Raw genomic sequence first — 27,648 nt, 5'->3', positions numbered from 1 at the left:
CCCAGGAGTCCAGCTCTGGCACTTTTTTGTTCTTGATGAGACAGCCGGCCTCACTCTGCTGTCCCCTGGGTGGCAGCTGGGGAGAGAGGAATGGGGGCTGGCTCAGTGGCCCAGTACCGACCTCGTCTGGGGGCACACCCTCCCCCATTGTCGGGCGGGAGGAAGGAGAGGGAGCTGCAGACCCCAACGCAGGGCTCACTGGGCAGGCCCTTCCCAGGCTACCTGGACCTGGAGAGCCAGTGCCCACGCAGCAGGCACATGTCCCATCTCCAGAAGGAGCCCCTGCACCCCAAGAGCAGTATGCACCCCCTCATGTCTCTCACTTGAGCTGGGCCCAGACCGTCCCACAGTTCACGGGCCTGTCCCTGGGACCCTGGGACTCGCCCGGTGTGGCACTGGGGCTCGGGAGTGGCCAGGGCCAGCCCTCAGGTCACCTGGCTGGCGGGTAGTGGAGCTCCAGTCCAGACACCAGGCCCCCAGGGGTGACCTTCACCCCTTTGGCCTGTGAGCTGCGGAGGTGACCTTTGCTGGGGAATGGGACCCAGACTTGGCTGAAAAGCTCTGCTGGGGGGTAGGAGGAGGTGGAGGACACAGGTCTGAGATCCTTAGCAGGCCCTGGGGCATTTCCTGGAGGAGGGGCAGGCTTGGGGCTGGCCTGGAATTGCTGTGACTCGGCTGAGCTCCGAGGTGGTTCTGAGACCCTGCGGGGCCCGTCAGGGGGAAGGGTGGTGAGAAGCCCTGGATGCTGTCGCCCCCTCCACCCCTCCTGCCTCTCTGGCTCCTGCAGTCCACCCTCCACCCAGCAGCCAAGAGAGCTTCTGCTCCCCACTCACACCCCAGGGGTCCCCCTGGGCCCCCAGGCAGAGGCTGCCCTCCTGGGCCACACCCAGGACCTGCATGGTTAGTTCTGTCCTGCCAAGCCCAAGGCCCCAGGAGTCTGGGCCTCAGTGGCTGGGCTGGCAAAGGTGGGCGGAGTGACGTTCTGTGTTCCTGGACAGTTGGAACTAGAGCCCTGGTCTGGGTGGTGGACACTCAGGGAGCAGGACACAGCACCACTGACACAGTGTGGCCAGGGAAGCATGCTGGGGAGGCCGGGAGGGGCCAAGACCCCCATGTCAGGGGTAGGGCCAGACCTCCACCACCTGTCTGGTTTGCCTCCACCTTGGCTGGGAAACCTGGCCTGACTTCGAGGCGGGAGGTGGGTGGTGTCACCCCCCACCCCCAGTCTCCTGTGCAGTGCACACCACACCCACTTCTGACAGTGGAAATTGGGATGCCAGGGGCCAGGCTCAGAGCAGAAGCTGGGGTCCAGCCCTTGGCCTCCTGCAGCCCAGCCCCCGAGTGCCCGCCCATCCCTGCCCCCTCCAGCCTGCAGCCCGGCTCCCACACTCACTGCACTGGAGGTCACACAGCTGCTGGGGGGCGGAGAAGTTCACATCCGTTCTCCAGCCCTGCAGACGTGCACAGTAGGCAACTGGGTCAGCACAGCCTGCAGCCCCTCCCTGCACCCCGCCCGCATGCCCCAGAGGGCCGGCCCAGAGAGAATGCTGGGCTGAAGGGGCCCCCAGAGCAGGCCAGGGCCCTAGGGCAGCTTTGGGGAGACAGGAGCTCCCCTGTCAGCTGATGCCAGGGGGGAAACTGAGGTCTGGGAGTGGAGTAGGTGGGTGGGGGCTGGGCAGGGCAGCACCACCCACCTGGATGCAGGTGCCAGGCACACAGGCCTCATCCCCAGGAATCTCCACAAAGGCAACCGCAGGGTCAGCTGTGAGGTCACCCTGGATTGGGGGTGGGTTGGTCTTCAGGTGGGGGGGCGGGGCAGACCAGACCACACCGCGTCCCCATCCCACATGCACACCTATGTGCGTGGTGCAGAGGTGTCAGCCCTCTCAGCACTGTCCCTCCCAGGTGGCCTCCAGGGAGGTTGAGAGGACTGCAGGGAAGCGAGGGGTCAGCCTCCCTCCCCAGGATGGTGCCCACCCCACCCGGCTCTCACAGAGGTTGGAGGGAGGGGGGTGGCCTGGAGCACTGGGCGGCAGGCAGGCGGCCATGTCTTCCTTCCGTGACACAGGTGCACCTGGAAGCGGGCAGGGCTGGGCGAGAAGAAGGTGACCCGGAGGTGGCTCGGAGAGGACGCCGGCTGGACAGTCATCTTCCAGGCTACGGAGGTGGAGGGGTGAGGCCAGCACCCCACCCACCTCCCCTCCCCCCTCCCACTGACCCAGCACCCTGTCATCCTGCCTCCCTGACGAGGAGAAAAGAGCATCATTTGTTGCATTCACACTGCAAAGGCACCGAGCCAGCCCCCCGCCTGCTGCCCCGTGGGGAGCTCACCTGGGAAGTGCTGCTGTTCGAATGGGCACCTCACCCAGAAGTTGAGGCTGGTGGAGAACTGCAGAGAGGCCACGGGAGACGTGGGTGTGGGGTTCGTGTAGGGGTGTTGGGGGCTGGGACAGGCTGGGCCTCCTGAAGGCCCCTCTGGGAGGCTTCCCCACCCTGAGCCCTAGCTCTACCCACTGTCAGACCAGGAAGGGGGTCAGAGGGGCCACTGGGAGTCTGAACCCCAGGGCTGGGCAAGGCATGGGGTGTGTGGCTGCAGGCCCCCTGCCCCGATGCCCAGGCCCCTCTGCGTGCCTCCTCGCCCCCCTCTCCAAGTGCTCATGGTACATGTGGCAGCTGCGGCCTGGCCCACTCACCTTCAGGCAGAGCTGGGGCTGTGTGTCCACCAGCGAGTACCGCACCTGAGGGACGCTCAGGTCAGGGCCCTGGCCATCCACGCCCACCCCCGTCCCCGCCTGATGGGCACTCACCCTGCCATGTGCAGACTGGCCCGAGTGCTCCAGCTCGTGGCAATGGGCCCCTGGCCCTGGGCGCCAGCACAGGCTCACGTGGCCACTCACGGGACAGGCAGGCTCCCAGCTCAGCGCCTGGCTCCCCGGGTGGTAGTGGATGGCGTCCCACAGTGCCTCCATGTCTGCAGGGACCCACCCCCCCAGGCTTGAGTCAGCTGGGCCCTACCTCAGCTGCCAGTGGGCCACAGGACCTAGCACTTGCTTGAGAGACCACTGGGCCAGGTCCAGGAACTCGAGGGCAGTTCTCCTGTGGGTCTCTGGGCCCTGGCCCCAGTCTGTGCGTGCGCAGTGTCACTGAGTGGAACCAAGAGCAGGGTATCCCTCCTGCGGCCCTCAGAGAGCCCCGCTCAACAAGACTTGGTTCTTCCAGGTGGGTCAGGCCATCGCACACGCACACACACTTGTACATCCGTGCACAGACTCTGCCACCTGGAGGGGTCTGCCCAGGACACACCCTTGGCCACGTGCCGTCAAGAGCTGAGGCTGGTCCTGCCCCCAGGCCTCATCCCACTGTCAGCCCTCCCAGCTGGGCCAGGCCAGCTGACCCTTCTGGGCATCTCTGACCCTCGCATCTCCTCCCTGCCTCCTCCTCTCCCCTTGGCACCATAGGGCACTTGCCATCTTCAAAGGGGCAGGTCTGGGTCCGCACTGCATCAGGGGTCGCAGACCAGCCCTGCAGGAGGGGCTAGGGTCAGCGCAGGGCCTGCCCATCCCTTTGTCCCCTCCCGGCAGTCAAGGCCACACCCTCACTGACCTCAAGGCACAGACACGGCAGCTCTCGGCTGTAGGGCAGAGAGATGTTCTGGGAGACCCTGTTGGCTGTCACCTGCAGCAGAGCGGAGGGCTTGGGCACTGGGGGCCGGGTGGGCGGGGCGGGGCCTGGGCCGCTGGCGGGCGGGCTTGGTCGCAGGCAGGCTTGGGCCAGGAGGGGCGAGGCTGTGGGCGTGGCTTGGGGGTCGGCGGGGCGTGGTCTGGGGCGCGGGTTAGGATGGTGCTCACCAGCACGTGGGCGCCGGCATCCTCACAGGTGAACCGCTTGAGGCAGAGCCGCACATAGTAGTCGGGGCCCCCCGGGGCTTCGGGTACCTGTACCCGAACCACCTTGTGGCTGCGGTCCACCCAGTAGGAGAGCTTCTGGGCTGCAGGAGGGCGGCAAATGGGGGCCACAGTAGGACCAGAGGTCACCAGACACAGGATCATGGACACAGAACTCTATCTGTCCTGAGACTCTCGAGGTGGTGACCCCTGCTAGACCCAGGCATTTTGGAGTCACCCACCAGAGGACCCATCATGATTTCCCAAGAGGGGGCAGAAGACCCCAGTGCGAGCAACTTGAGGGTCTTCCCAGGGGCGGGCGGCCGTGGTCCCACCTGAGAACGGGGCCTCACCAAAGCAGTCCGGCATGTTCCTCCTCACGTCCTCATCTCTGCAGGCTGCAAGTGACAGAGGCAATGGTGGGCCCACCCTACTCTACCCCCAGGGGCCTTCCTCACAGCTGGGCCTCTGTTCATGTGGTTTCCAGAAGCTCCTCCCCTCCAGGGAGGCTGGGACCCTGAATTAAGCCAAATGCGCTTGCTAGGAGCTGTCCAGCATGGGGCCCTGCCCGCTGCCCTGGGTGAGTCCCACTCCAAGTCAGTCCCCAGAGGCTGGACGGCAGCTGTGCCCAGGATGGCCCCATGGGTGCCCACCTTCCACGTGGTACTGTTGGTCTAGCTGGACCCCGCAGAAGTGGGGAACAGTCCTCAGGGTGACATAGAGGCTCTGGGCCACGCTCACCTCGAAGCAGTCAAAGTGCACCTGGAGCTGGGCCGGTACAGGTGTGAGCCAGGTGCACCTGGGGCTGCGGCCCACCCCTGGACAGGCCAGCTCCACCTCACACGGCTGGAACCCAGGCTGGGCAGAGCAGGAGGGGGACCCATTCCTTGGGCCTTGGGCGCAGAGCCCCAGGACGGGGTGTGAATTCAGGCAGGGAGGGGAGGATAGCCAGGAGCAGCCCGGGACAGCCGCTACTGCCCGGCAAAGCCTGGGGCTGGACCAGCAGGTCTGGGTCAGGCCCTGGCCTCACCTGCTGCCCCACTTGCAGATGGCGGGAGGCCCTAGAGACCTGCATGCTCTGACACTGTGTCTCCTGGGTGTCGAGGCTCATGGAACAGGCCTCCAGGCCCCGCAGGCTCTCTGGGTGAAGGGAGGGGCCGGCAGGACTGGTCAGACCATGGTGATGAGACCCCTTCCCCACCCCCACTGTGAAGTGCAGTTAGAAGGGTCCCCTGTCCCCACCCCCCGTTGTTGTGAGGATTACAGCCCAGAACCCACCGCCCCACGTCCTGGGTGTTACCACCATCACAGCCAGCTGGGCCCACAATGCCGCCCCTCACCATGCAGCGTGAGGGAGGCATGCACGCGCAGGAGCAGGGAGCAGCCATCGTGGGGGGCACACTTCATGGCGGTGGAGAGCGTCAGGGTCTCCAGGAGCGACCTGGACATGGATGTGGGGGGTTGCCGGCAGAAGCTGTTGAAAACGTTCCCTGGAGAGAGGAGGAGGAGGGCGAGTGCCACAGGGTCCCCTGGCACCAGTCAGGCTTTGTGGGAGGTTGGTTCAGGGGAGAGCTCCAGGCTGCACAGTCTGGGGAGGGGTCCTCACTGTCTTGCCCCAATTCAGTCAGGGAAGCAGCCCCCTGGTGAGTGGTGGGCCCACTGCTGACCACACTCAGAACTGCCTGTGGGCAGCAGGAGTGGGGCCCAGGTCAGAGGAGCGGGCTGCACTTTAGCGTGGGCAGCTGCTGTCCCACCTGGCCAGCAAAGGGGCAGAGGAGACCCTCCTCTGGCACGCCAGCAAGCCCTATCACCCCCTTTCAAAGATGAGCAACAGAAAAGGCATGCCGGGGGCACCTGGACATGACCCCGAGGTGACTGCGGCCCAGGGCTCTGCCCGCAGGCAAGTGGCTGCACTGGCACAGGTGGGACTGCCCCCCTCGGGTCAGGGCCTGGGCCACTGTGGCTGGACTAGTGCCATGCAGGGCAGTTGGCCTGACATCGTGGAGCTGGGGTCTCACTTTCAGGCATTGGGGGCTGAGCGGTATTTGCTGTCTTTGCTCTGCCAGGTTTGCAGGTGGAGACTTGGAGGCCACCGAGCCCTGAGGAGGCCTGTCCCACGGGGCCGGCAGCCCAGGTTCCCTCCTGCACTCAGGGCTGTGGCTCTTCCACAGGCGTGACAGATGGCATTCAGGCCTGGTGATATGTCAGGTGGAGGGAGTGACCCCCAGGGGGACAATGCACCCAGGAAGGGGAAGGTGTGTGTGCTCAGTGGGTGCTTCCAGGGGGCCCAGAATTCCAGGGGCCCCCAAGGCAAACCCTGGGGGCTCTATCAGGAGGTCACCACAGGGCTAAAACTTCAGGGAAGTGAAGGACCAAGGTGTCCAGCCCTGCAGCCCTACCTGAGTGTCAGGAGGAGAGGGACCTCCCCTATGGCCAATGCAAGTGAAAGGAGGGGAAGCAGAGCACGACGGCCAGAGATACACAGACACACCTCTCTGCAGAGAAAGGGAAGCAGAAACAAGCGCTCCCCAGGGGCCACAGCCCCCAAGGGCCTCGATAACTGAGGCGAGGCTGTGGCTTGAGGGGCACAGAGCAGTTGTCCTTCCCCAGGCCAGGGGTCTCAGGCTGCTCCCGCTCAGGGACCTTTCTCCAACCAAAACGCAAGCAGGTAGGCGAGGGAGAAGGCCTGCCCGGAAGGCAGGTGGCCACAGATCCAGGTCTTCAGGGAAGGAGAGGCAGTGGCACTGCCACCGAGGCACGGAGAACACACTGTTAGTGAGTCAGCGGGGAGCCCATCACTCAGCGGAGCCCATGCTGAATGGTTTCAGAAACAGACTCAAAGGAGCAGTGGGAACTGCGGGGTCTGAATGTGTTCATGGGAAAGAAATCCAACTCTGGATCCCCCCGTGGCCCAGATGGAGCCATGAGGATCAGATCTGCCCTCCTGCCAGGAACAGCATGGAAAACCAGATAAAATGTGTGGAGCAATGGCTTCAAGACACTGGACACGAGGAAGCAAAGGGCAGTGATGCTTGAGAGACGGGAACAAATGAGGTGACCTCCACGATGCACCACTGTCCTGAGAGCGTTTCCAGGCAGTGGCAGAGGGAGGGGTAGCTCAGGGGGTGCCTGGCACCCTCCTGAGTTGAGAAAATGGGACAGAGAGTGTGGGGAGAGCAATGTGGCCAGAGTTTGCAGGACAGAGTATGAGAGAGGAGAGAATGATGCACAAAGGATACACAGCAGAGCATCGATCAGCACACGATGTGAGGGAGCTACCAGAGGCAGGGGCAGAACCAGCCAAAAGGATTCGAGGGAATAGTATCCTGCACTCACACGGGGTCAGGAATAGTTGTTGTTTCCAGCCAGACTAGAAACCTTGTGATTCACGGGGCACTGGGCACAGTACATACAAGAGTCTTGCCTCAGGAGGGGAATAACTAGCTTTAGACTAAGCACTGCTCTGGTCCTGCCTAACAGATCTTAAAAGCAAGACCCAAAAAAGATTAAGCTGTTTCCAAGTAACTGAACTGTATTCCAGAAAAGGCTCAAGAATATTTGTAAGAAAAAGAAAATAGATCCAAAATACAACAGGGTAAATTCACAATGTCTACCATCCAATAAAAAATTATAAGCCATGCAAAGAATCAGGAAAACACAACCAATAATGAAGAGAAAAATCGATTGAAACTGACACAGATATTAGAATTAGCAGACAAGAACATTAAAACAATTATTATAACTGTATTCCACATGTTCAAAAAGTTAACTATAGACATGGAATATATTTTAAAAAACCCAAATCCAACCTCTAGAGATAAAAACTACAATGTCTGAGATGAAAAACACATCAGATAGGATTAAGAGTAGACAAGACATTGAAAAAAAACAGATTGGGGAACTTGACATAGAAATAGAAACTATCCAAAAGCAAATGGAAAGAGATGAGATGTTGACGATGATGGTGATGGTGATGGTGATGGTGATGGTGATGGTGATGATAGTGACGGTGACGATGACGATGATGGTGATGATGGTGATGATGATGATGATGATGTTGATGATGATATAATAATAGAACAAAGCATCAGTGAGCTGTAGGACAACTTCAAATGACCTAATGTATGTGTAATTAGGGTCCCTGAAGGAATAGGGTAAATGAAAAAAAGACTTAAAGAAATGATAGACAGAAATTTTCCAAACTTGATGAAAACTATAAACTCACAGATCCATGAAGCTCGATGAGTGCTAAGTATACGATATATAAAGACAATGACATCAAGGCCACCGGAACCAATGTGTTCAAAGCCAGTGATAAAGAGAAAATTGTAAAAGCCAACAGTGGAAGAAAGACATGTTATGTATAGAGCAACAAAGATAAGGATGACAGCAAATTTCTTTTTCTTTTTTTTTTTTAAAGATTTTATTTATTCACTTTTTTCCCCCCAAAGCCCCAGCAGATAGTTGTATGTCATAGGTTCACATCCTTCTAGTTGCTGTACGTGGGACTCAGCCTCACGCTGGACGGAGAAGCGGTGCCTTGGGGCGCGCCCGGGATCCGAACCCGGGCCGCCAGCATCAGAGCGCGCGCACTTAACCGCTAAGCCACGGAGCTGGCCCAGCAAATTTCTTTTTGGAAGCAATGCAAATAGGAAGACAAGGAGAAAAACCTTTAAATTACTGAAAGACAAAACCTGCCAACCTAGAATCTATACCATGTGAAAATCTCCTTCAAAATGAAAGGTAAATAAAGACTTCTTTAGCATACAAAAGCTGAAAGAACTCCTCGCCAAAAGACCCACACTACAAAAAAATGTTAACAAAGTCCTGGTAGGAAGGAAAATGATACCAGATGGAAATTTTATCAAAAGAATGAAGAATACCAGAAATGGGTAATATACAAGATGTTGTATAAAATACCACGTGGGTAAATATACAAGATGTTTTCTTCTTATTTAAATCTGTTTAAAACACAATTGACATGTTTAAGTGAAATAATAATAATGTACGTGGGGTTTAGAACATGTGTAAAAGGGGAAGGTATGAGTACAATATTGCAAATGCCCAGAGGGGAGATGGAACTGTCCTCTGCGGAGACACCTGGGCTACATGTGAAGCGGTGTATTATCACTTGAAGGTAGAATATAATAGCTAAAGATGTATATTATAAACCCCAAAGCAACCACTAAAATAACAAAGCAAAGAGTTAAGTTAATAAGTCAACAATGGAGAAAAAGTGAAATCACACACACAAAAATACTCAATTAATCTAAAAGAAGGCAGAAGAAGAAAAAGCTAATGAAGAAGAGATGGAACAAATAAATAGGAAGGTGATAAATTTAAACCTAACTATATCAATAATCACATTAAATGTAAATGTTTAAATACCATAGGTAAAAGGCAAAGATTTTCAGATTGTATAAAAAAACAAGACCGGGGGCCAGCCTGGTTGCGTAGCGGTTAAGTTCATGTGCTCCACTTTGGTGGCCCGGGGTTCACAAGTTCAGATCCCAGGCGCGGACCTATGCACCACTTACCAAGCCATGCTGTGGCAGGCCTCCCACATATAAAATAGAGGAAGATGGGCACGGATGTTAGTCTAGGGCCAATCTTCTTCCTCAGCAAAAAGAGGAGGATTGGCAACAGATGTTAGTTCAGAGCTAATCTTCCTCACCAAAAAAAAAAAAAAGCAAGAACCAACTGTATGCTGCCTATAAGAAATGCACGTCAAATATAAAGACACAAGTAAGTTAAAAGCAAGAGGATAAGAATGGAAAAAGACATGGCATGCTAATACTAATCCAAAGAAAGTTGGAGTGGCTCTTACTACCAGACAATGTAGATTTCATAGCAAAGAAGATTAGTAGGGATATAGTCATTTCACAACAATAAAGGGAGGAATTCATCAGGAGGACATAACAATCCTAAACATTTATGCACTTAATATCAGAGTTTCACAGTACATGAAACAAAACTGACAAAACTACAAGGAGAAATAGAGAAGTCCACAATTATAGTGGGAGATTTCAGTACTCTCTCTCTATAATTGACAGAACAAGCAGGCAGAAAATCAGAAAGGATATAGTAGGCTTGTACAGTACAATCAACCAAGTTGTCTTGATTGACATTTATAGAACCGCCCCCCATCCCCAGTGACAGATTCTGTGTGCTTTTCAAGTGCACATGGAACATTTATCAAGATAGATCATATTCTGGTCCATAAAACAGTCTCAATAAATTTAAAAGGATTCAGATCATACAAACCATCTTCTCTGACCAAAAATGGAGTTAAATTACACATCATTAAAATATTTCTGAGAAATATCCAAATATTTGGAAACTAAACAATACATGTGTAAATAACCCACGGGCCAAAGAAGAAATGAAAAGGGAAATTGGAAACTACTTTGAACTGAATGAAAATAAAAAGACAATATATTAAAAAATTTGGACGCTGCAAAAGCAGCATTTATGGGGAGATTTGTAGCATTAAACTCCTATGTTAGAAAAGAAAGCTGAGGGCCGGCCCCGTGGCTTAGCGGTTAAGTGCGTGCTCTCCGCTGCCGGCGGCCCGGGTTCAGATCCCGGGTGCGCACCGAGGCACCACTCCTCCGGCCATGCTGAGGCCGCATCCCACATACAGCAACTAGAAGGATGTGCAGCTATGACAGACAACTATGTGCTGGGGCTTTGGGGGAAAAATAAATAAATAAAATATTTAAAAAAAAAAAAAAAAAAAAAAAAAAGAAAGCTGAAATTAGTGATCTCAGCTTCCACCTTAAGGAACTAGAGAAAGAGGAGCAAATACACACCTTAAACTAATACCACGTTATATGTCAATTACATCTCAAACTGGGAAAAACGAGTAACAAAACCCAAGGTAATGAGAAGAAAGGAAATAATAAAGATCAGAGTGAAAACCAATGAAATGGGAAAGAGAAAAGCAATAGAGAAAATTAATGAAAGCACATGTTTAAGAAAGAAATAATACCAGTTCTACACAGATTGTTCCAGAGTATTCAACGTGAGGGAATACTTCAGAACTCATTCTCTGATACCAAAACCTGACAAAAATATTACAAAAAGAGAAAACTACAGAACAATATATTTCATGGCCATAGAGTAAAAACTCTAACAAAATCACAGCAAATTGAGTCCAACAATCTAGAAAAGGACAACACATAATTACCAAGTATGGTTTGTCCTAGCAATGCAAGGTTGGTCTAATGTTTGAAAATCAATCACGATAATTAACTATGTTAACAAATTTTTAAAAACACATATAATCTCAATAGTCATGGCAAAATTATTTGACAAAATACAATATCTATTCCTAATAAAAGCTCAGAGCAAACTTAGAAGGGAACTTCCTCAATCTGATAAAGGCCATCTATGAGAAACCTACAGTTAATATTGTATTTAATAGTGAAGGAATGGATTATTTTCCCCTAAGATCAGGAACAAGACCAGGTTCGCTGCTCTGATCGCTTCCATTCAACATTGTATTAGAGATCCTAGTCAATGCAATAAGGCAAGAAAATAAACTTCTTTTCCAGTTTGCAAAGGAAGAAGTAAAGCTGTCTTCATTTGCAGATGATATAGTTGCCTCTATAGAAAATCTGATGGAGTCTACAAAAAAGATACTAGAACTAATGAATGAGTTTAGCAAACTGAAGGTACAAGATCAATATACAAAAATCTACTATATTTCTATATGCTAGCAAAGAACAACTGCAAATTGAAATTTTAAAAATACCATTTACAATAACATAAAAATATGAACTACTCAAGGACAAATCTGACAAAAGATGTGCAAAATCTATGCCTTGAAAACTACAAAATATTGCTGAGAGAAATTAGAGAAAACCTAAATAAATGGAGAGGTATATTGGGTTCATGGGTCAGACGACTCCATATTGTTAAGATGTCAATTCTCCCCAATTGATGTATAGATTCAAGGAAATCATGATTAAAAGTCTTTTTTTAGAAGGTCTTTTTTTTCCCCCAGAAACTGACAAGCTGATTCTAAAATTCATACAGAAATTCAAAGGATCTAGAATAGACAAATCATCTTTGATCAAGAAAAACAAATCAGAAGTTAACACTGCCTAATTTCAGGACTTATTATAAAGTAGCCAGGTACAGGAATCAAGACAGTGTGGTATTGGTGTCTAGAAAGACAAACGGATGGAACAGAATAGAGTCCCAAAACAGACCCGCCCACGTATGGACAACTGAGTCTCAACAAACATGCTAGGCAGCTCAGTGGGAAAAGGACAGTCTTTTCAACACACAGTGCTGGATCAACTGGATATCCATATGCAAAAATATGAACTTTAATCCATGCCTTGCCCTAGTGGTGCATTCTGTCCATTTTGAGTGAACTTTGTATATAGGGCAAGGCAAAGTTCACTCAAAATGGACAGAATGCACCACTTATCAAGCCATGTTGTGGCAGACATCCCACATAAAATAGAGGAAGATGGGAATGGATGTTAGCCCAGGGCCAATCTTCCTCAGCACAAAGAGGAGGATTGGCAAAAGATGTTAGCTCCGGGCTAATCTTCCTCACCAAAAAAAAAAACACAACTTGGAAATATAAATGTAAAACTTAAAACTATAAAACTTTTAAAAGAACATAGTAAAAAGAATCTTTGTGACCTTGGGTAAGGCAATAATTTCTTAGACACAACACTGAAATCATGATCCATGAAAGAAAATTGGTAAATTAGACTTCATCAAAATTAAGAACTTCTGTTCTCTGAAAGATACGGTTAAGAAATTGAAAAGACAAGTCACAAACTGGGAGAAAATATTTGCAACTCATATATCTGATAAGAAACCGTATTCAGAATCTATAAAGAACTTTCCAAATTCAATAATAAGAAAACCAACAACCCAATAAAAAATAGGCAAAATATTTGAACAGATACTTCACCATAGGAGATATAAATGGCAAACGAGCACATGAAGCGGTGCTTGACATCATCAGACATTAGGGAAATGCAAATGTAAAGCGTGATGAGCACTGTGACTACTGGAACAGCCAACGTGAAAAGGACTGACTAGTCCAGGTGCTGACAGGACGTGGAGGAACTAGAATCTTTACACACTGCTGGTGGGAATGTGAAATGGTGCAACCACTTTACAAAAACAATTCGGCAACTTCGTTAAAAGTTAAACATACACCTGCTATATGATACAGCCATTCACACGTTGATCTTTACCCAGGAGTAATGAGAAAGACTCGCCCAGTGTTCACTGTAGTTTTATTTTTAGTAGCCAAGACCAGAGACAACCCAAACGCCCAACAGGTGAATGGGCAAACAGACTGTGTACAGCCATGCAATGGGACGGGCTTTTTACACATGCTACACAAGGAGGAATCCAAAACTAATTATGCTGAGTGAAAGACACAAGAGTACACACTGCATGATTCCATCTATATAAAATTTTAGAAAATGCAAACTAATCCCTATGGACAGAAAGCAGATCTGTGGCTGTTCAGGGAGGAGCGGGAGGGGGAGGGCTGGAGAGAGGGTTTCAAAGGGGCCGAGGAAACTTTGGGGTGATGGACCCATCCGTTATCCTGACTGTGGTAAAGGTTTCACAGGTGTACACATATGTAAAACCTTAGCAAATCGAATACTTAAAATATGTACAGTTTGCTTTATGTCAATCATATGTCAATAATGCTAAAAAGGTCGTTTCCTTCTCCCTGCCCAATTACGACGTGTGTAAGAGGGAAGCAAGTTTCCAAATTCCTCCCCAGGTGTGGTGGCCTCTTGGGAGGGGCTTTCTCCCAACTCAGTTTACATTTACACGAGATCAGAAATGGGAAAAAGAAAACAATAAAACAATAATAAAAAAAAAGAAGTCTTAAATACCAGGGGCACAACTGTCTTCATACCCCTGGCAGTTTCTCTTTGTCAGTGTGCCCTCATGTCCTCAAATGCAGGAGGGGGTAAGGTTGGGGACCACAGGCTCCCACCACCAGATTGATGGAGATTTAAAAACCATTAAACCAACGAAAAGCTGGTCTGCCTTTTATTATCACCGTGTGCGGGCAGTTCCAACAGCGTCAGTGATAAAACCCTCCTCCCAGTTGCTCCAAGTTCTAGACAATTGCCTGCACCTGGTGTGGTCCCCGCACCAAGCATCCTGGGCCCACCATTGTCCTGGAGCTCATGTAACTAATGTGTGGGATCTAACAGACTATTCAGAGCCTTCTGGAAGGACACCACCCAAGGACAGTGGCTGGAACTGGAGGAGAGGCCACCTGAGGAGGCAGCCCAATCCCCTGCTGGCCACCAGCTTCGTGGGAAAGCCCGGTGGGCTAGTGGGTTATGTGCAGGGAGGAGAACTTTATCCCCAAGCCTGATCCCCTTGCGTGGAGGGTCACGCGTGGAGCCTGGTGCACAGCGGCCCTAAGGGACGTGATTGGGCTTTAGAATTCTCTCTCTATCCAACTGGCCCTTCATATGTGCAAAAACTTCCTCCTCGATGCAGGAAATGAAAAGTCTGCATCTTTTGACCTTTTCTGGAAAAAGAAAAGACCTGTTCCAGCCAACCAAGAAAAGGATCAAAGCCAGAACTAGAAAATAAATAGTAGAGCAACAGAAGAGAAGGGCTCATGACGAGCATGGAAATGAGCAAACATGTAGAGTTAAGTATGACGGACACAAAGGAAAGCTGCCTATTGTAAAATAAAATAAGTGAAATAAGAACAGGCTCTTGTCCCAAGTTCAGCTGAAGAAACAGGAGAGAAGAGTACGTAGGGGAGGGAGCGAGGCGGGTGGAAACACGCGGAGTTGTTTGTGGTTCAAACGGGGAAAACTGTTCATTGTTGCCGTGTGGAAATAACTGTGAACTCAAATTCATCAGAAAGACTGGGGAGGAAGTAAAGATATTTGGTCTTAATCAAATATTTAAAGACTACCACAGAGCCTTACTAGAAGGTCTAACAGATGTATTTAAAAAGGAGAAATGTGAACTCAAAAGGAAGAAGTGAGTTACAGAAAGTAACAGTGGACACAGGAGTTGGTAAACAGGTGGTGAATTTAAATTCGCAATGACGGAGGAGGACAAAGAAAGACTCTGTGTGTTTAAAAACAAGTTGGGAGTTTCATTTCCCATAATACAGCAGACCAGGCTATTTGGACCAATTCTTTTTTTTTTTTTTTTTTAATTTTTATTTATTTATTTTTTTCCCCCAAAGCCCCAGTAGGTAGTTGTATGTCATAGTTGCACAGCCTCCTAGTTGCTGTTTGTGGGACGCGGCCTCAGCATGGCCGGAGAAGCGGTGCGTTGGTGTGCGCCCGGGATCCGAACCCAGGCCGCCAGCAGCGGAGCTCGCGCACTTAACCGCTAAGCCACGGGGCCGGCCCTATTTGGACCAATTCTACCGCTGAAGACAGCTAACAATGCTGGAGAAGAAAACATACATATACTAAACTCCTTAAAGAGTTGTGAAAGCTGATAAAAGAATCAGGATCATCAGGCCCCAAGCTGAGAAAGGCCAGCCGGATGCAGAGCCCAGGAAGCCACGTCTGTTGGGGCATCTCATAGCCCAGGGAAGCCGAGGGCTTCAGGGACAGGCAGACCAGGGGAGCCCCAGAGCTGCCCTGGTGTCACGCCAGGCCCTGACCTGGGTGAGGGGGAGTCAGCAGAAACCCACCCCCTCCCCAAATCCTGGGCCAGCTGCTCTGAGCAGGCAAGGACGAGTGGAGAGCTTCCTGGAGCCGCAGCCTCTGGTGGGTCTGGGTGCTGGGACCCAAGAAGCCTCAATCTGTGATTTAATTAGAAATGGTCCTGACAGTCTTGCCTTACTCCTGGGTACCACTCAGAAACAAAAGTGACTCTGGTCTGGGGGAAGGCCCCTTCATCCGAGGCCTCAGGAAAGGCCAAGAATCATTTCTCAAGGGCGTTGAGCAGATGTATTTACAGAGAAACAAACACACCAGGAAACAAAACACCAAGAGGGAGAAGGAGTGGAAATGACAGCCCCACGTTCTCCAGTCACAGAAGTGTGAGACCCAAACTACAGACCAAGTGTGCTAAACAGACAAGCTTGAAAATATGTGCAGTGGGGAAAAATATAAAGAGGGGCCAAGCACACTGGAAAGAAACAAACAGAATTTCTAAAAACGAAACCCATACAAACAGAAATTAAAAATGCAATAAATGATTTTAAGAGCAGTTGGACATCACTGAAGAGAGAATTAGTGAAGTGAAAGAAAGATCACAATGAATTATCCAGAAGGCATCAAAAGGACAAAAAGATGGAAGATACAGAAGAGAGATTAAGAAATATGGAGAAAGAAGTAAAACACTTAAGACGTGTCCATTGGAGTTCCAGAAGGAAAGGAGAGGGAGGATGGGCAGGGGCAATATTTGATATGATGGCTAAATTTTCTAAGACTTACACAAGAAAGTAAAAATATAGGCCAGTCTCATTATGAATATAGTTGCAAAATCCTAAATAAAATTTTAGCAAATTGATTTAACAATATATTAAACATGACCAGATAGGATTTATTTCAGGACAGCAATATGGTCAACATTAGAAAATCTGTCAGTCAAATTCACCTCATTAAAAGACTAAAGGACGAAAAATATATGATTATCTTCATAGATGCAAAAAGTTTTCATAAAGTTCAACACATATTCATGATAAAACAACATTTAGCAAAATAGGGGGAAAAAGGCACTTCCTTGTCTAGATCGAGGACATCTACTCCAAACACCCAAAAAACCTAATACTTAATGGTAAGCCTCAGGGATCACTGCCATTAATATCAGGGCTAAGACCAGGGTTCCCCAGTCAACGTTGTCCTGGAGATTCGAGCCAATCCCATAAGACCAACCAAGCAACCAACAAACAAATGTACGTTTATAAACTGGCATTATTTGCAGAATATGTGATTATCTATGTACAAACATTTGAGATTCAATGGGAAATCTATTAGAAATAAAGAGATTTTAACAAGTGTGTTGGATACAAGATCAATATACAAAAATATCATTGCTTTACACCAGCAAAAATCAACTAGCAAGTGTAATGAAATAAGGAAACTATTCACAGTATCCCTCAACCTCTGAAAAGCGTAAATAAATGCTCTGAGGAAGATCTAAATAGACGGAAAGCCACACTATGTTCATGGTTGGAACATTCAACTCTGATAAGGTGTCATTTCTGCCTCAAATTGATCAATAAATTCAATGCAATTCCCATCAAAATGTTTGACATTGTGACACAATAAGAAATATATATTTGGTCTTCATCCCCGTTTCTGGCACAGAGCTCCTAAAATCCCTGGAATTTCCTAAGTGGTAAGAGCAATAAAGGCATCTTTTGTTATTCATAACAAGCCCTTTTCAACCACACCTGAGTTAATGAGGTGACTTACGGAAAGCACCTAAGGATGGGGCTGGTTGCCAGGGGACCCAACCCTGTGATAAGAGGATTGGAACTTTCAGTCCCTCCCTTGACCTCCAGGGAGGGAGAGGGGCTGGAGATTGAGTTCAATCACCAACAGGCAATGATTTAATCAATCATGGCTGTGTAATAAAGCCTCCATAAAAACAGATGAGGTTCTGAGAGCCTGGTGAACACGCAGAGATTTTGGAAGAAAGTCGCGCTCAGAAAGGGCATGGAAGCTCCACCCCCTTCCATATACTGTGCCCTATGCATCTCTTCCACCTGAGTTATACCTTTTTTTTTTTTTTTTTTTTTGCTGAGGAAGATTAGTCCTGAGCTAACATCTGTGCCAGTCTTCCTCTACTTTTATATGTGGGTCGCCACCACAGCATGGCTGATGAATGCTGTAGGTCGGTGCCTGGGATCTGAACCCATGAACCCAGGCCACCAAAGCAGAGGGTGCTGAACTTAACCACTATGCCATGGGGCTGGCCCCAAGTTATATCCTTTTATAATAAACCGGTAATCTAGTAAGTAAAATGATTCTCTGAGTTCTGTGAGTCACTCAAGTAAAATAACTGAACCTGAGGAGGGGGTCATGGGAGTGTCTGATCTATAGCCAGAAGTTGCTCAGAAGCACAGGTGACAACCTGGACTTGCAACTGGTGTCTGAAGTTGGGGATAGTCTTGTGGGACTGAGCCCTTAACCTGTGGGATCTGAGGCTATCCCCAGATAGGCAGTGTCAGAACTGAGGTAATCGCTTGGTGGTGTTGAAAAAAACACACATTGGAAAATGCCTGCTGAAATTCTCAGGAAACTTCACAATCAAAAATTCATATTGAAGAGCTGAAGGTGTACAAAATGCTAAGACCCTTTTAAAAACCCTTCTATTGTAAAAATGAACGATAGATACTGGAAAGCACACAAAAGAAACACAGCTGAGTAAACTATCATAGAGCAGACGGCCTTGCTTCACCACCGAGACGGTCTCCCCAGCCTCCACCACCAAGACAGCCTCCCCGGGTTCCACTGCAGCTCCTTGCCTCACTCCAGAGGCAAGAAGTCATGACTTCTTTGCATTTCTTTAGGGTTTTATCACCCAAATGTGCCTCTCCAGACGCATCGTTGAGTCTTGCCCACTTTTTAAACTCGTGGTATCTGTTGGGTCTCTCTTAGTGGACCAGTTCTCCCTGCAGCTGTTCAGATGAACAACAGGGTTCTTAACCCGCCAGGCGTCCTCGACTGGCATTTCCTTTCCTCCTTGGGCAGGTCAGCACCAACCTCTGTGCCCTGTAGTTCTGGCAAATCAGCAGTGGAGCCCAGAGACCTGACCACGCTCAGGATCGAGTCCTCTGATGGGACCAGAGCTGGTGCTGAATGCTTTCACAAGGAGGCACGCCACATCTGGACCTCGGCAGTGTTTGATGTCAGCCATCGGCGACGCTCAATTCATTGGGAGACGCAAAATGGCGATATGATAATTCTATCGTTTTGTTTCCATTTATTAGCTGGAATAATTACCTACTCAAGGTAGCATTCAAAGAAGAAAGACAGGATTGAGGCTTGACTCTTTCTTTTATTTTCCCAGTTTTCAAGATGATGGACTGGTTCCTTCTCATCCACCGACGATGAACAATTTTTCTTTTTTAACAAAATCATTATGAATGCATGAGTTTAAACATGGCTTGCAATTCCTTGCAATTCTTATTCTTTTTTGAAGCTCCGGTGATGTCCTCTTGGCTAACAGGAGCTTCTTCAGTTGGCTCCCATGTCCCCACAGCCTTTGAGAGCCTCCTTGCTGTCTGATAAGACAAGAAGTTCAGGCTCTTGCACATTTCTGCCCCAGACTGGGAATCAGTCACTGCTCTCAGAAGCCCTGCTAGGTCTCTCCGGGTGGGCAATGGTATTTCAAGACCACGGCCTGGGCACCAGGGAGGCTCGTGGCTATGAGTTGGTCTCGGTTCTAGGATATTTCTGTGGGCAGAGCTGTGATATATTTATATAAATACAAGTATGACTCACGAGGTCATATTGATGTTACCAATTCAGAGGAAAGGTTTTACTTCATCTTTTCTATATGAATCTGCTTCTCCTTTCTGGCAAGCTGAGGGTCCTGATTCTCCAGAACACGGGGATTAGAATGGAAACACGTCCACTTGCTGTGTTCCACATAATAGAGTCTCAGAGTCACAGCACCACCAACCAGGATGGTTGAATGAACTGATGAATGAACAGGATGAATTGAACAGTAAACATATCTCGGCATCTGCTTTTCTCATCCTCTCCCCATCTTCTATGGCTGTCCCCTATCTAAAGCGTCAGAGCATCGAGCTGGGACACACCACGCTATCTCCCTTTCAACGTGTGGTCTCAGTTTTACAAACAGCCGTGTATTTGATTCTCACCCCATTTCCATGTGGGTCTCTCTCACCTGAAGCTTGTTCCCTGTAGATTCCTCCAGAGGGACCCATGGGGACGACACCTGGAGGTCAGCTTTTCTTTTGTTGGAGTATATTTGACATATGATGCTGTGTACATTTAAGGTGATACATGTGAACTTGCTGTCATATGACTGCCATTGTGGCGATGGTTAGTACCTCTATCTAAGAATTCTCGTTTTGTCTTTGGGGTGGGAAGGACTAGGATCCGGTCTCTCAGAAGTGTGGTGATTACAGTACCGTGTGGCTGTGTGTCCACTTTCTTCCAGCCTGAATGCTGCCACTGAAGGGTCTGATGTCATGTCCCTTCCTTCCAGGGTCAGTTGTATGTTCTTTTTGCGCAGATGCCCAAAAGATTTTTCTCTTTCTCTTTAAAATCCAGTCATTTTACTAGAATAGGTTGGCTATTCTCGGGTATGTGGTTTGCCCTTTCGATATCTAGTTTCAATAAAAAAAGTTAAAAATTTTCTTGACCTGTAGTTTTTGGTGTTTGTCCTCTTGCTTCTGTTTTTGTCCCCAGGGTCCCTGTCACTTGTGGTTCAGACATTCTTTGCCTATTGCCACACGTCATTTCAATCTCTTTTCATTTCTTTTTGATTTAAAAAACATTTCCTCCTTTCACCTTCTATTTCTCTGAAGACTTTCAGTGTTGGGTCCACTCACTCTTGTGTTCTTCTAATGCAGCCCTCACTTCTAAAATGACTTTTTCCTTTATTTCTAACTCTGAATGAGCTGTCACCTCATTTCTGAATTTTTCTAATTATTTATTTATTTATTTATTTATTTATTTTTTGTGAGGAAGATCAGCCCTGAGCTAACATCCATGCTAATCCTCCTCTTTTTGCTGAGGAAGACCGGCCGTGAGCTAACATCTATTGCCAATCCTCCTCCTTTTTTTTTTTACCCCCAAAGCCCCAGTAGATAGTTGTGTGTCATAGTTGCACAACCTTCTAGTTGCTGTATGTGGGATGCCACCTCAGCATGGCCGGAGAAGCGGTGCGTCGGTGCGTGCCCGGGAGCTGAACTGCTCCCGAACTTAACCGCTAAGCCACGGGGCCGGCCTCTGAATTTTTCTAATTTTTGTTCACGTCACTCTTTCATATCTTGCATCCTTTTCTGAGCATTCTAAACCATCCTGAAACAAGACAGGACGGTGAGTTCTCGCCGCCTTCCTGGTTCACTGCCTCATCTGCCAGGACACCATTTGTCCCTTAGTCTGCTTCTATCACCATTACCTGTCTGGAGTTTGTCCTTGATGCTACGCCGTGGCATATATCTATGAGAATTCACTTTCCCTGAGCTTTCAGCAGGTGTCTTGGTTCTGACGGCTTCCCTAACTGCACAAGTTGTTTCGTGAGGTGTTTAAAAACAGGGGGATTGCTTCCTCAGCTCCTGGCTCCTTTCCCCTCGTCTTCGCCTCCTCTTTTCCTGCCCTGTTGTCCTCACTCTGCTCAACCTGATGCCACCCCGAGCCTCTCCGCGTGCAGCCGCCTCACAGGGCTCCTCACAGGCCCTGCCCCGCACAGTCAGCCACCTCCCAAGGAGCGCAGCGGGACAGTTGGCTGCGTGCTTCCCCATGATTACGGTGTCTGTCTAGGGATCCCCCGTCAGACGCCCCTCTGCTTCCTCACACACCCTGGGGCTCGGGCTCATCTTTGGGGTTTGGGAGCCTGCACCTCGCGTTGTCGTCAGCGCTGTGCATCACTTCTCTTTTACTCTCTCGCTGCTGTTTGCATCTGAGGATTCAGGGAGGCCACCACCACGTCCTGGGACAACTTCGGAAGGAAAGGAACAAAGAGGGCATGCGCTCCACCAGAAACCACTGACTGGATGAGATGAGTGATGACTGAGGTGAGGACGGCAAGGCGGGGAACCACCCACAGCAGCTGTGAGTCTGACATCTGCAAAGTCAGATGGGGGCGGGGGAACATAAGTCACGGGGCTGCGTGTGGCTAAGACGGAAAGAATGTCACCACCATAATGGGGAAAAAATTAAAATATGAGTGAAGAGAAGGAAGGGTGGCTGGAGGGAGAAAGGAACATAGAATTCAAAAGACAGACAAAGAACATGTGACAGAAGACAGCATACCAAAGGAGGGGATGCTCCTCAGGCGCCTCCAAACCAGAACATCTTAATACAGATGCAGATTCCGTAAAACAAGGAGCCACAGACAGATGCCCTAAAGCAGGACAATCAGAACAGGAGGACCCGAGGGACAAGTCGAGGACCAAGCAGCCCCATTTCAGAGCTGATACACATGGGAGACAGGCGCAGAGGGGTGGCCCTGACTGAAAATTAAATTGCTGGCTTAGAATGGTTGACGTAACCACCGAAAAAGCAGTTGAGAAAGACAAAATGAATGGAACCAGGTGACGGAACATGGAGATAACCCGATGTGAAAAGAAGGGACACACCGGAGGCTGAGAGCTCACAGGAGTATTCCGGTGTAATTAACACTTTCTCTGATGTTAGGAAAGAAGCCATCTGTGGGCTGAAAAGCGCACTGGGATCCAGGAGAAGTGGTTCAGAGCAGCGGGGCTAGGATGCATTTGGGTAAGTGGTGGCGTTGAGGGACAGGAAGAGTCCTTAGGCGGAAGCCCAGGTTGGCACCAGACCGCTCCACAGGTACTGCCAGGTGACCGCGAGCGATGAGGACAAGGGTCTGCGTGGGAAGCTCATGTGGCCCTGGAAGAGCTCAGACAAGATGTGGCTCACGTAAAAGCAACGGCTTCCGCCCTCCGGCAGGGGAGAGTCCTGGCGGTCAGACCAACCCGGGTATGCGGACCTGTGGGGAGCTGGGCGGGAGAGGGCAGCCAGCCACACTCTCACTTCTCTGCCAGTTTCGTAACCTCGTCTTAACCTTGGAGGGGTCCTTGAGGAAATACTATCTCTTGACGTGAAGAAACAGTTAATTAAAGTTCAGCCATTTCTTCAGTTTATTTTTACTATTAAATTCAAGTCAAATTAAATAAAATGCGTATTTTAAGTGGCATAGGTAATTTCATTTTTATATTTTTATGTGTTTATCCTACTAACTGTATATTTGCCTACAAAAATGTCTGGAATGATGTTTTCCTAATGTAAACAATATTTATTTCTCTATGGGGGTTTGGAGCAAGATTCATTTTAACTTTCCTTCTTATATATCCTGTATCACTTATATTCCTTTTAATAAATATAAAAGTGTTTACAAAGACAACAAAGCTATTTTTAAAACGAGGTGTCATTTTACATGAAAAATGTAAAAATGCAAAAATGAAAAAGTCTGATAAGAGGAAATGGGGCTTTCCACAAATTGCTGGCAGGGATGCAAACAGGTGCGGCCACTTTGGGAAGCAAGGTGGGGTTGTCCAATAAATAGGAAGGCATGACTTCTGGGCCTGAGCTGGGGCCTCACCCACATGCACCAGGCCCTGGACAGGGATGTGGGGGGCTCTGCTCTCTGAGGGGGTGGTGGAGGCCAGTGCAGTGTTGGCCCCCCCTGCCCGGGAGGGAGACCCTGGCTGCAGGGCAGACCTGGCCCCCGGAAGGACAAGGGGACCCTGGTGGCCTGGGTGGACCAAAGACCGGGAGGGCAAGACGCCCCCTGTGCCTGGGAGGTACTCACAGTTCACGAGGCTCCTGCAGGCGAAGCCCTGGGGACAGAACAAGAAGGAGTGACAGGTCAGCGGGGCCACCTCTTGTCCCACCCCCTGAACCCAGCCTCCCCCCCCACCCCCGGTGGCCAGGCGACTCACACGGCCCTGCCTATCCTGCCCCACCCTGCCTCTCACTCTCCGCTATGGCCTGGGGGTGCCACAGCCCCTGGTTCCTCCTCTGTGTCCAGGGGTGCTGACCCTGTGAAAGTCCAGCCCAAGGCCCCACATGCAGTGGTCACTCAGTAAGTGGTGTGACCTGGACCCCGTGGACCTTCAGACCCCTGCCCCTGACTACACTCCCCACTTCTGCTGCTGGCATTCGAAGCTCCCGCAGGCCCCGCATCCCCCTTCAGGTGAACTGTGGTTGAGGCCTCCTTTGGGCTGGCACCATTTGGGTGTTGAGTTCACTAATAAAAAAAAAAAAGAGGTCCCTGCCTCTGAGGAGCCTGCATTCTGAGATGGGAGACACAGCGAGCGTAAGACATCAGTGAGCTACATTTCATGTTAGATGCTGAGAAGTGACGTGGGAAAGAACAGAGGGGTTGGGACGGGGGGCTGTAAATCTGCACGGGGCGGTCAGGGGAGGCCCCGCAGAGAAGGGGACTTAAGCGGAGTGTGGGCCGCGGGGAGATCTGTGCAAACTGCCTTTCCAGGCTGGACTCTCAGCTGATTCTTATCTCCCCTTATGCTCAACGCAGGGAGCCCCCAAAGAAGGGTGCTTGGCGCAGTTCTCCCACAGGCCCCTGTCTGAGCCCGGCCCCCTCTTCTGGAATCTCTCAGGAGAACTGCCTGTGGACCCCTCTTGAGTAGGTGGGCCATGGGGCTGCAGAGCTGTCCTTGGGAGAATGAGGTCAGAGAGCAGGGTGCTGGGAGCCCAGAGGCGGAACCAGCGGCGGGAATCCAAACCAGCCAGCGGCTGCTGCCCTGGGGCACCGGACTGCACTGGGCCTGGGCTCAACAGCGACACCAGGTGGCAGCAAACAGCAACAGCAGGCCGAGGCTCTGTTCGTCCCCGGGGGGAGAACTGATCCTCCAGCATCCCAAGTCTCCGACAGTCGTGGGTGGGGGGATGGGGGACTCGAGATGGAGATCCTGGGCTTCCTGCTCGTAGCACAGGTGGCAGGATGGAAGACTAAAAGTCAAGTCCATTCCTTGAATCTGTGGTGCAGCCAGGACTGGTGGTTCCATCTCCCACTCCATCTCCTTTCTAAATAAATTTTTTTCTGGAATAATTTTAGATCGACAGAAATGTTGCAAAGACAGTGTCCCTGATGTCAATATCTCACGTAATGATGGTGCCTTTGTGGAAGCCAGGAGACCAGCACCGGGGCCCTCCCATTAGCGGAGCTCCCGACTGTATCGGGAGCTCACCCATTCTTCCACTAATGTCCATTTCCTGTTCCACGTTTCGTTCAGCCTCCCCAGCCTTTTAATTCTCAGCCCGTTGGCACCATCCCTATTTTCCAACCACCATAATATCTCCCTAGAGACTGCTGATGTGTCCCCCTCCTCAATCTCCAGCTGCCACAGAACTGGCTGAGGTGGGAGGAACACAGACTAGACCAGCCACCTCGATCCTTTCAGCCCTGCCCACGGCCCCCTGGGGAGGAGCAGAACCTCAAATGCCAGACCCTGGGGGCCTGACCTGGGGATGGCAAGAGGGCTCTGCCCAGACAAAGGGGCTGAGTCCACCTGGGTGCCCCTCCAGAATGTGCCAGACAGGGGGTGGGAGGAGGGCAGGAGTAGGGGCCAGTCCAGTGCACAGGAGGCAGCAGAGAGGCCTGGGCCGCAGCCCTGAGTGGACCAAGACGGGGCAGGGGCCCCCTCACTCCCTCCCACAGCCCCAGATGCTCAGAACTCCCTTGGCAACCTGGGTCATACCTGTGGCCTGAACCCCCACCCGCTAGACCTCAAGGAGGGAAAGAGGCCCTCGCGGGGGCTCTTGGAAGCCCGAGAGGTTGAAGGGCGTGCCTGTGTCCTGGCCACTGGGCACTGCCTGCTCATCCCTGGGCCTGAAGCCCACGCAGGCTGGAGCTGGCCCCATGGGTGTCTGAGGAGGGCAGGTGCATGTGGTCTGGAGGTGGACCCTTCAGTGCCCATATCTCCTCTCCCCTCAGGGACACAGGAGAGGGAGCGGGAGGGGCAAAGGTCGAGGCCACAGAGCAGTTGTGGGAAATGCCACCCAGGGATCCTGGTGTCCCTGGAGCCGGAGGGCTGGGGACACAGAAGAGGGCTGGCCAGCGCCCTGGGCCCACGTGGAACAGGGCGGGATGTAGAAGTGCCCCTCCCCCCGGGGTTTCCGTTGGGCTTCTCGGGGATTCCTGGCAGGCAGAGGGGTGTCCGTGGGGTGGGACCCCGAGGCGCACCTTTGGGTGAAGTCTGGGTCCCCATGCTGCCCGTGGGGCCTGAGCTCCATCTAGGAAAGGACCCAGCATCCCAGGCTCTGCTTCTGGCGGTGGGAAGGGGCTCAGGGCGGGGGCGGGGGAGTCCTGGGACGGGGTTCCTGGGGTGGAGTCCCCAGTGCTTCCTCCCTGCTGAGTCACCTCTGCGGGCCGCCGCCGGGAAGCCCCTGATCGCCCTATTCAGCAGCAGCGTGCTGTGGTCATCTGTTCTTGTCCCCCTAGCCCCCACTGTCAGGTCAGCAAGGACGGTTTTTCACTGAAGAGTGGCCAAGGCCCAGGACTGCCCTCCAGTGGGCACGTGTGTCCCCTGGCATCTTGGGTCCTGCCTGAGCTCCCCCAGGGGCTGCCCCCACCATGCGCTTCCTGATCCCTCCTCCTCAGCTGGACACCCCCACCTCCAAGGCCCCTCCGCTCCCCTAACCCCACTGCCCAGCAGGGCACCAAAGTGGCTGGAGCTCCATGTGGTCAGAGTGGTGCCCAGGCCTCGGCTGACCTGTCAGGGCAGGAGCCTCAGGCGGCAAACACCTGTCCTCCCCACTCCTGTCTCAGTGTCCTCCCTCCAGCCTCCTCTCCCCTTCCCCTCCTCCCCTTGGGGGATTCTTTCTCCTTCTCACAGCTGGCCCCGGGCTCAGTCCTCAGCCTGACACTCTGGTCCCATTTCATCCCGTCGTGGGGCGGCCCCAGTACACTGCAGCTCAGCCGTCCCCTGCTCCCTCACTTCCTCCTCAGCAGTCGCCACCACCTACATCTGGCTTGGTGCGCGTTTTTTCCTCCTAGAACACGAGTCCCTGAGGTCAGGGCTGCCTCTCTCCTGCTGTCCCCACACCTGGAACAGTGCACACAGCAGGTGCTCAGTAAGTCCCCTCTCCCCTGTCCCTGTGACACCTGCCTTGTTCTCTCCGTGCCCGTGTCCCCGCTGTCTCCCCCACTGTCCCTGGGACACCTTCCGGGCTGTGTTCCCTAGCCTGGGCCGGCCTGGCACTGGGGGCCCCTCCTGGACGTGGGCACACGTTTACGTCGGTGCTGCTGGTGCCTCCCTCGGGTTGGCTGAGTCAGCCTGCCTGGGTGAGGAGTCCCGGACCGCACGTTTCCTGCCCCGCGGCTCTGTCCTGCCAGGACGAGCGGGATGAGTACGTGCCCCGTGGCACTTCCTCAGCAGTGTCCACACAAGCCCGGTTGCTGCCCCAGAGCCCAGAGCCCGATGACACGATAGGGCTCAGCGAGTGTGGGGGGCAGGGACTCTCAGGCTGCCCCTCACGCGGCCACTCAGAGGGCTGGGTCACTCTGAGACCCCTCAGGCTCTCAGCAAATATTCCCAGAGCACAGCTGCAGGTCCGGCCCGGCCCCTCACAGGGATCCCCAGGCCCCAGGTCCCCTCAACCTCCTATCACCTCCGCCCCCCAGACTCTGTACCCCCTCACCTACTGCTCTTGTGCTGAGGGTACCAGGCCAGTGCCCACTTGCAGAGGTACCAGGGCCCCTCAAGAGGAGAACCTCGGGGAGGGCAAGGGCTCACCTGAGAACAGGAGAGGCCACCTGCCCCATGACAGGGGTCTGGTGGGGGGAACAGGGGCTCACCTGAGAACAGGAAAGGCCACCTGCCCTCAGGACAGGGACCTAGGAGGGGGGCAGGGGCTCACCTGAGAACAGGAGAGGCCACCTGCCCTCGGGACAGGGACCTAGGAGTGGGCAGGGGCTCACCTGAGAACAGGAGAGGCCACCTGCCCTCGGGACAGGGACCTAGGAGCGGGCAGGGGCTCACCTGAGAACAGGAGAGGCCACATTCTGCAATCCGGGGGATGGCCAGGCTCTGGTAAGTAATCCAGGTCAGGGAGAGGAAGGCAACTGCCAGCCCAGTCAGCAT

At 51.6% G+C, this 27,648-nt stretch overlaps 1 protein-coding gene across 1 annotated transcript; it reads right to left on the bottom strand.

Moving 5' to 3' along the window:
* On the bottom strand, window positions 1-27,648 carry IL17REL (interleukin 17 receptor E like). The gene is made up of 15 exons (XM_087448564.1): window positions 27,547-27,648; window positions 23,352-23,379; window positions 5,225-5,374; window positions 4,915-5,024; window positions 4,538-4,652; window positions 4,238-4,282; window positions 3,849-3,988; window positions 3,604-3,675; window positions 3,468-3,522; window positions 2,694-2,971; window positions 2,332-2,389; window positions 1,994-2,157; window positions 1,695-1,775; window positions 1,394-1,451; window positions 1-76 (listed from the first exon to the last, which is right to left on the bottom strand). The coding sequence occupies exons 1-15, from the start codon at window positions 27,646-27,648 to the stop codon at window positions 51-53; spliced, it is 1,482 nt and encodes a 493-aa protein (XP_087304690.1). The 3' UTR covers window positions 1-50.

The sequence above is a fragment of the Ceratotherium simum genome, chromosome 25 (assembly GCF_057802395.1).
Source record: "Ceratotherium simum simum isolate JZ-2026a chromosome 25, ASM5780239v1, whole genome shotgun sequence".
NCBI lineage: Eukaryota > Metazoa > Chordata > Mammalia > Perissodactyla > Rhinocerotidae > Ceratotherium > Ceratotherium simum.
The sequence above is the reverse complement of the archived record's forward strand: the minus strand, read 5'-3'. Positions and strand labels throughout refer to the sequence as shown.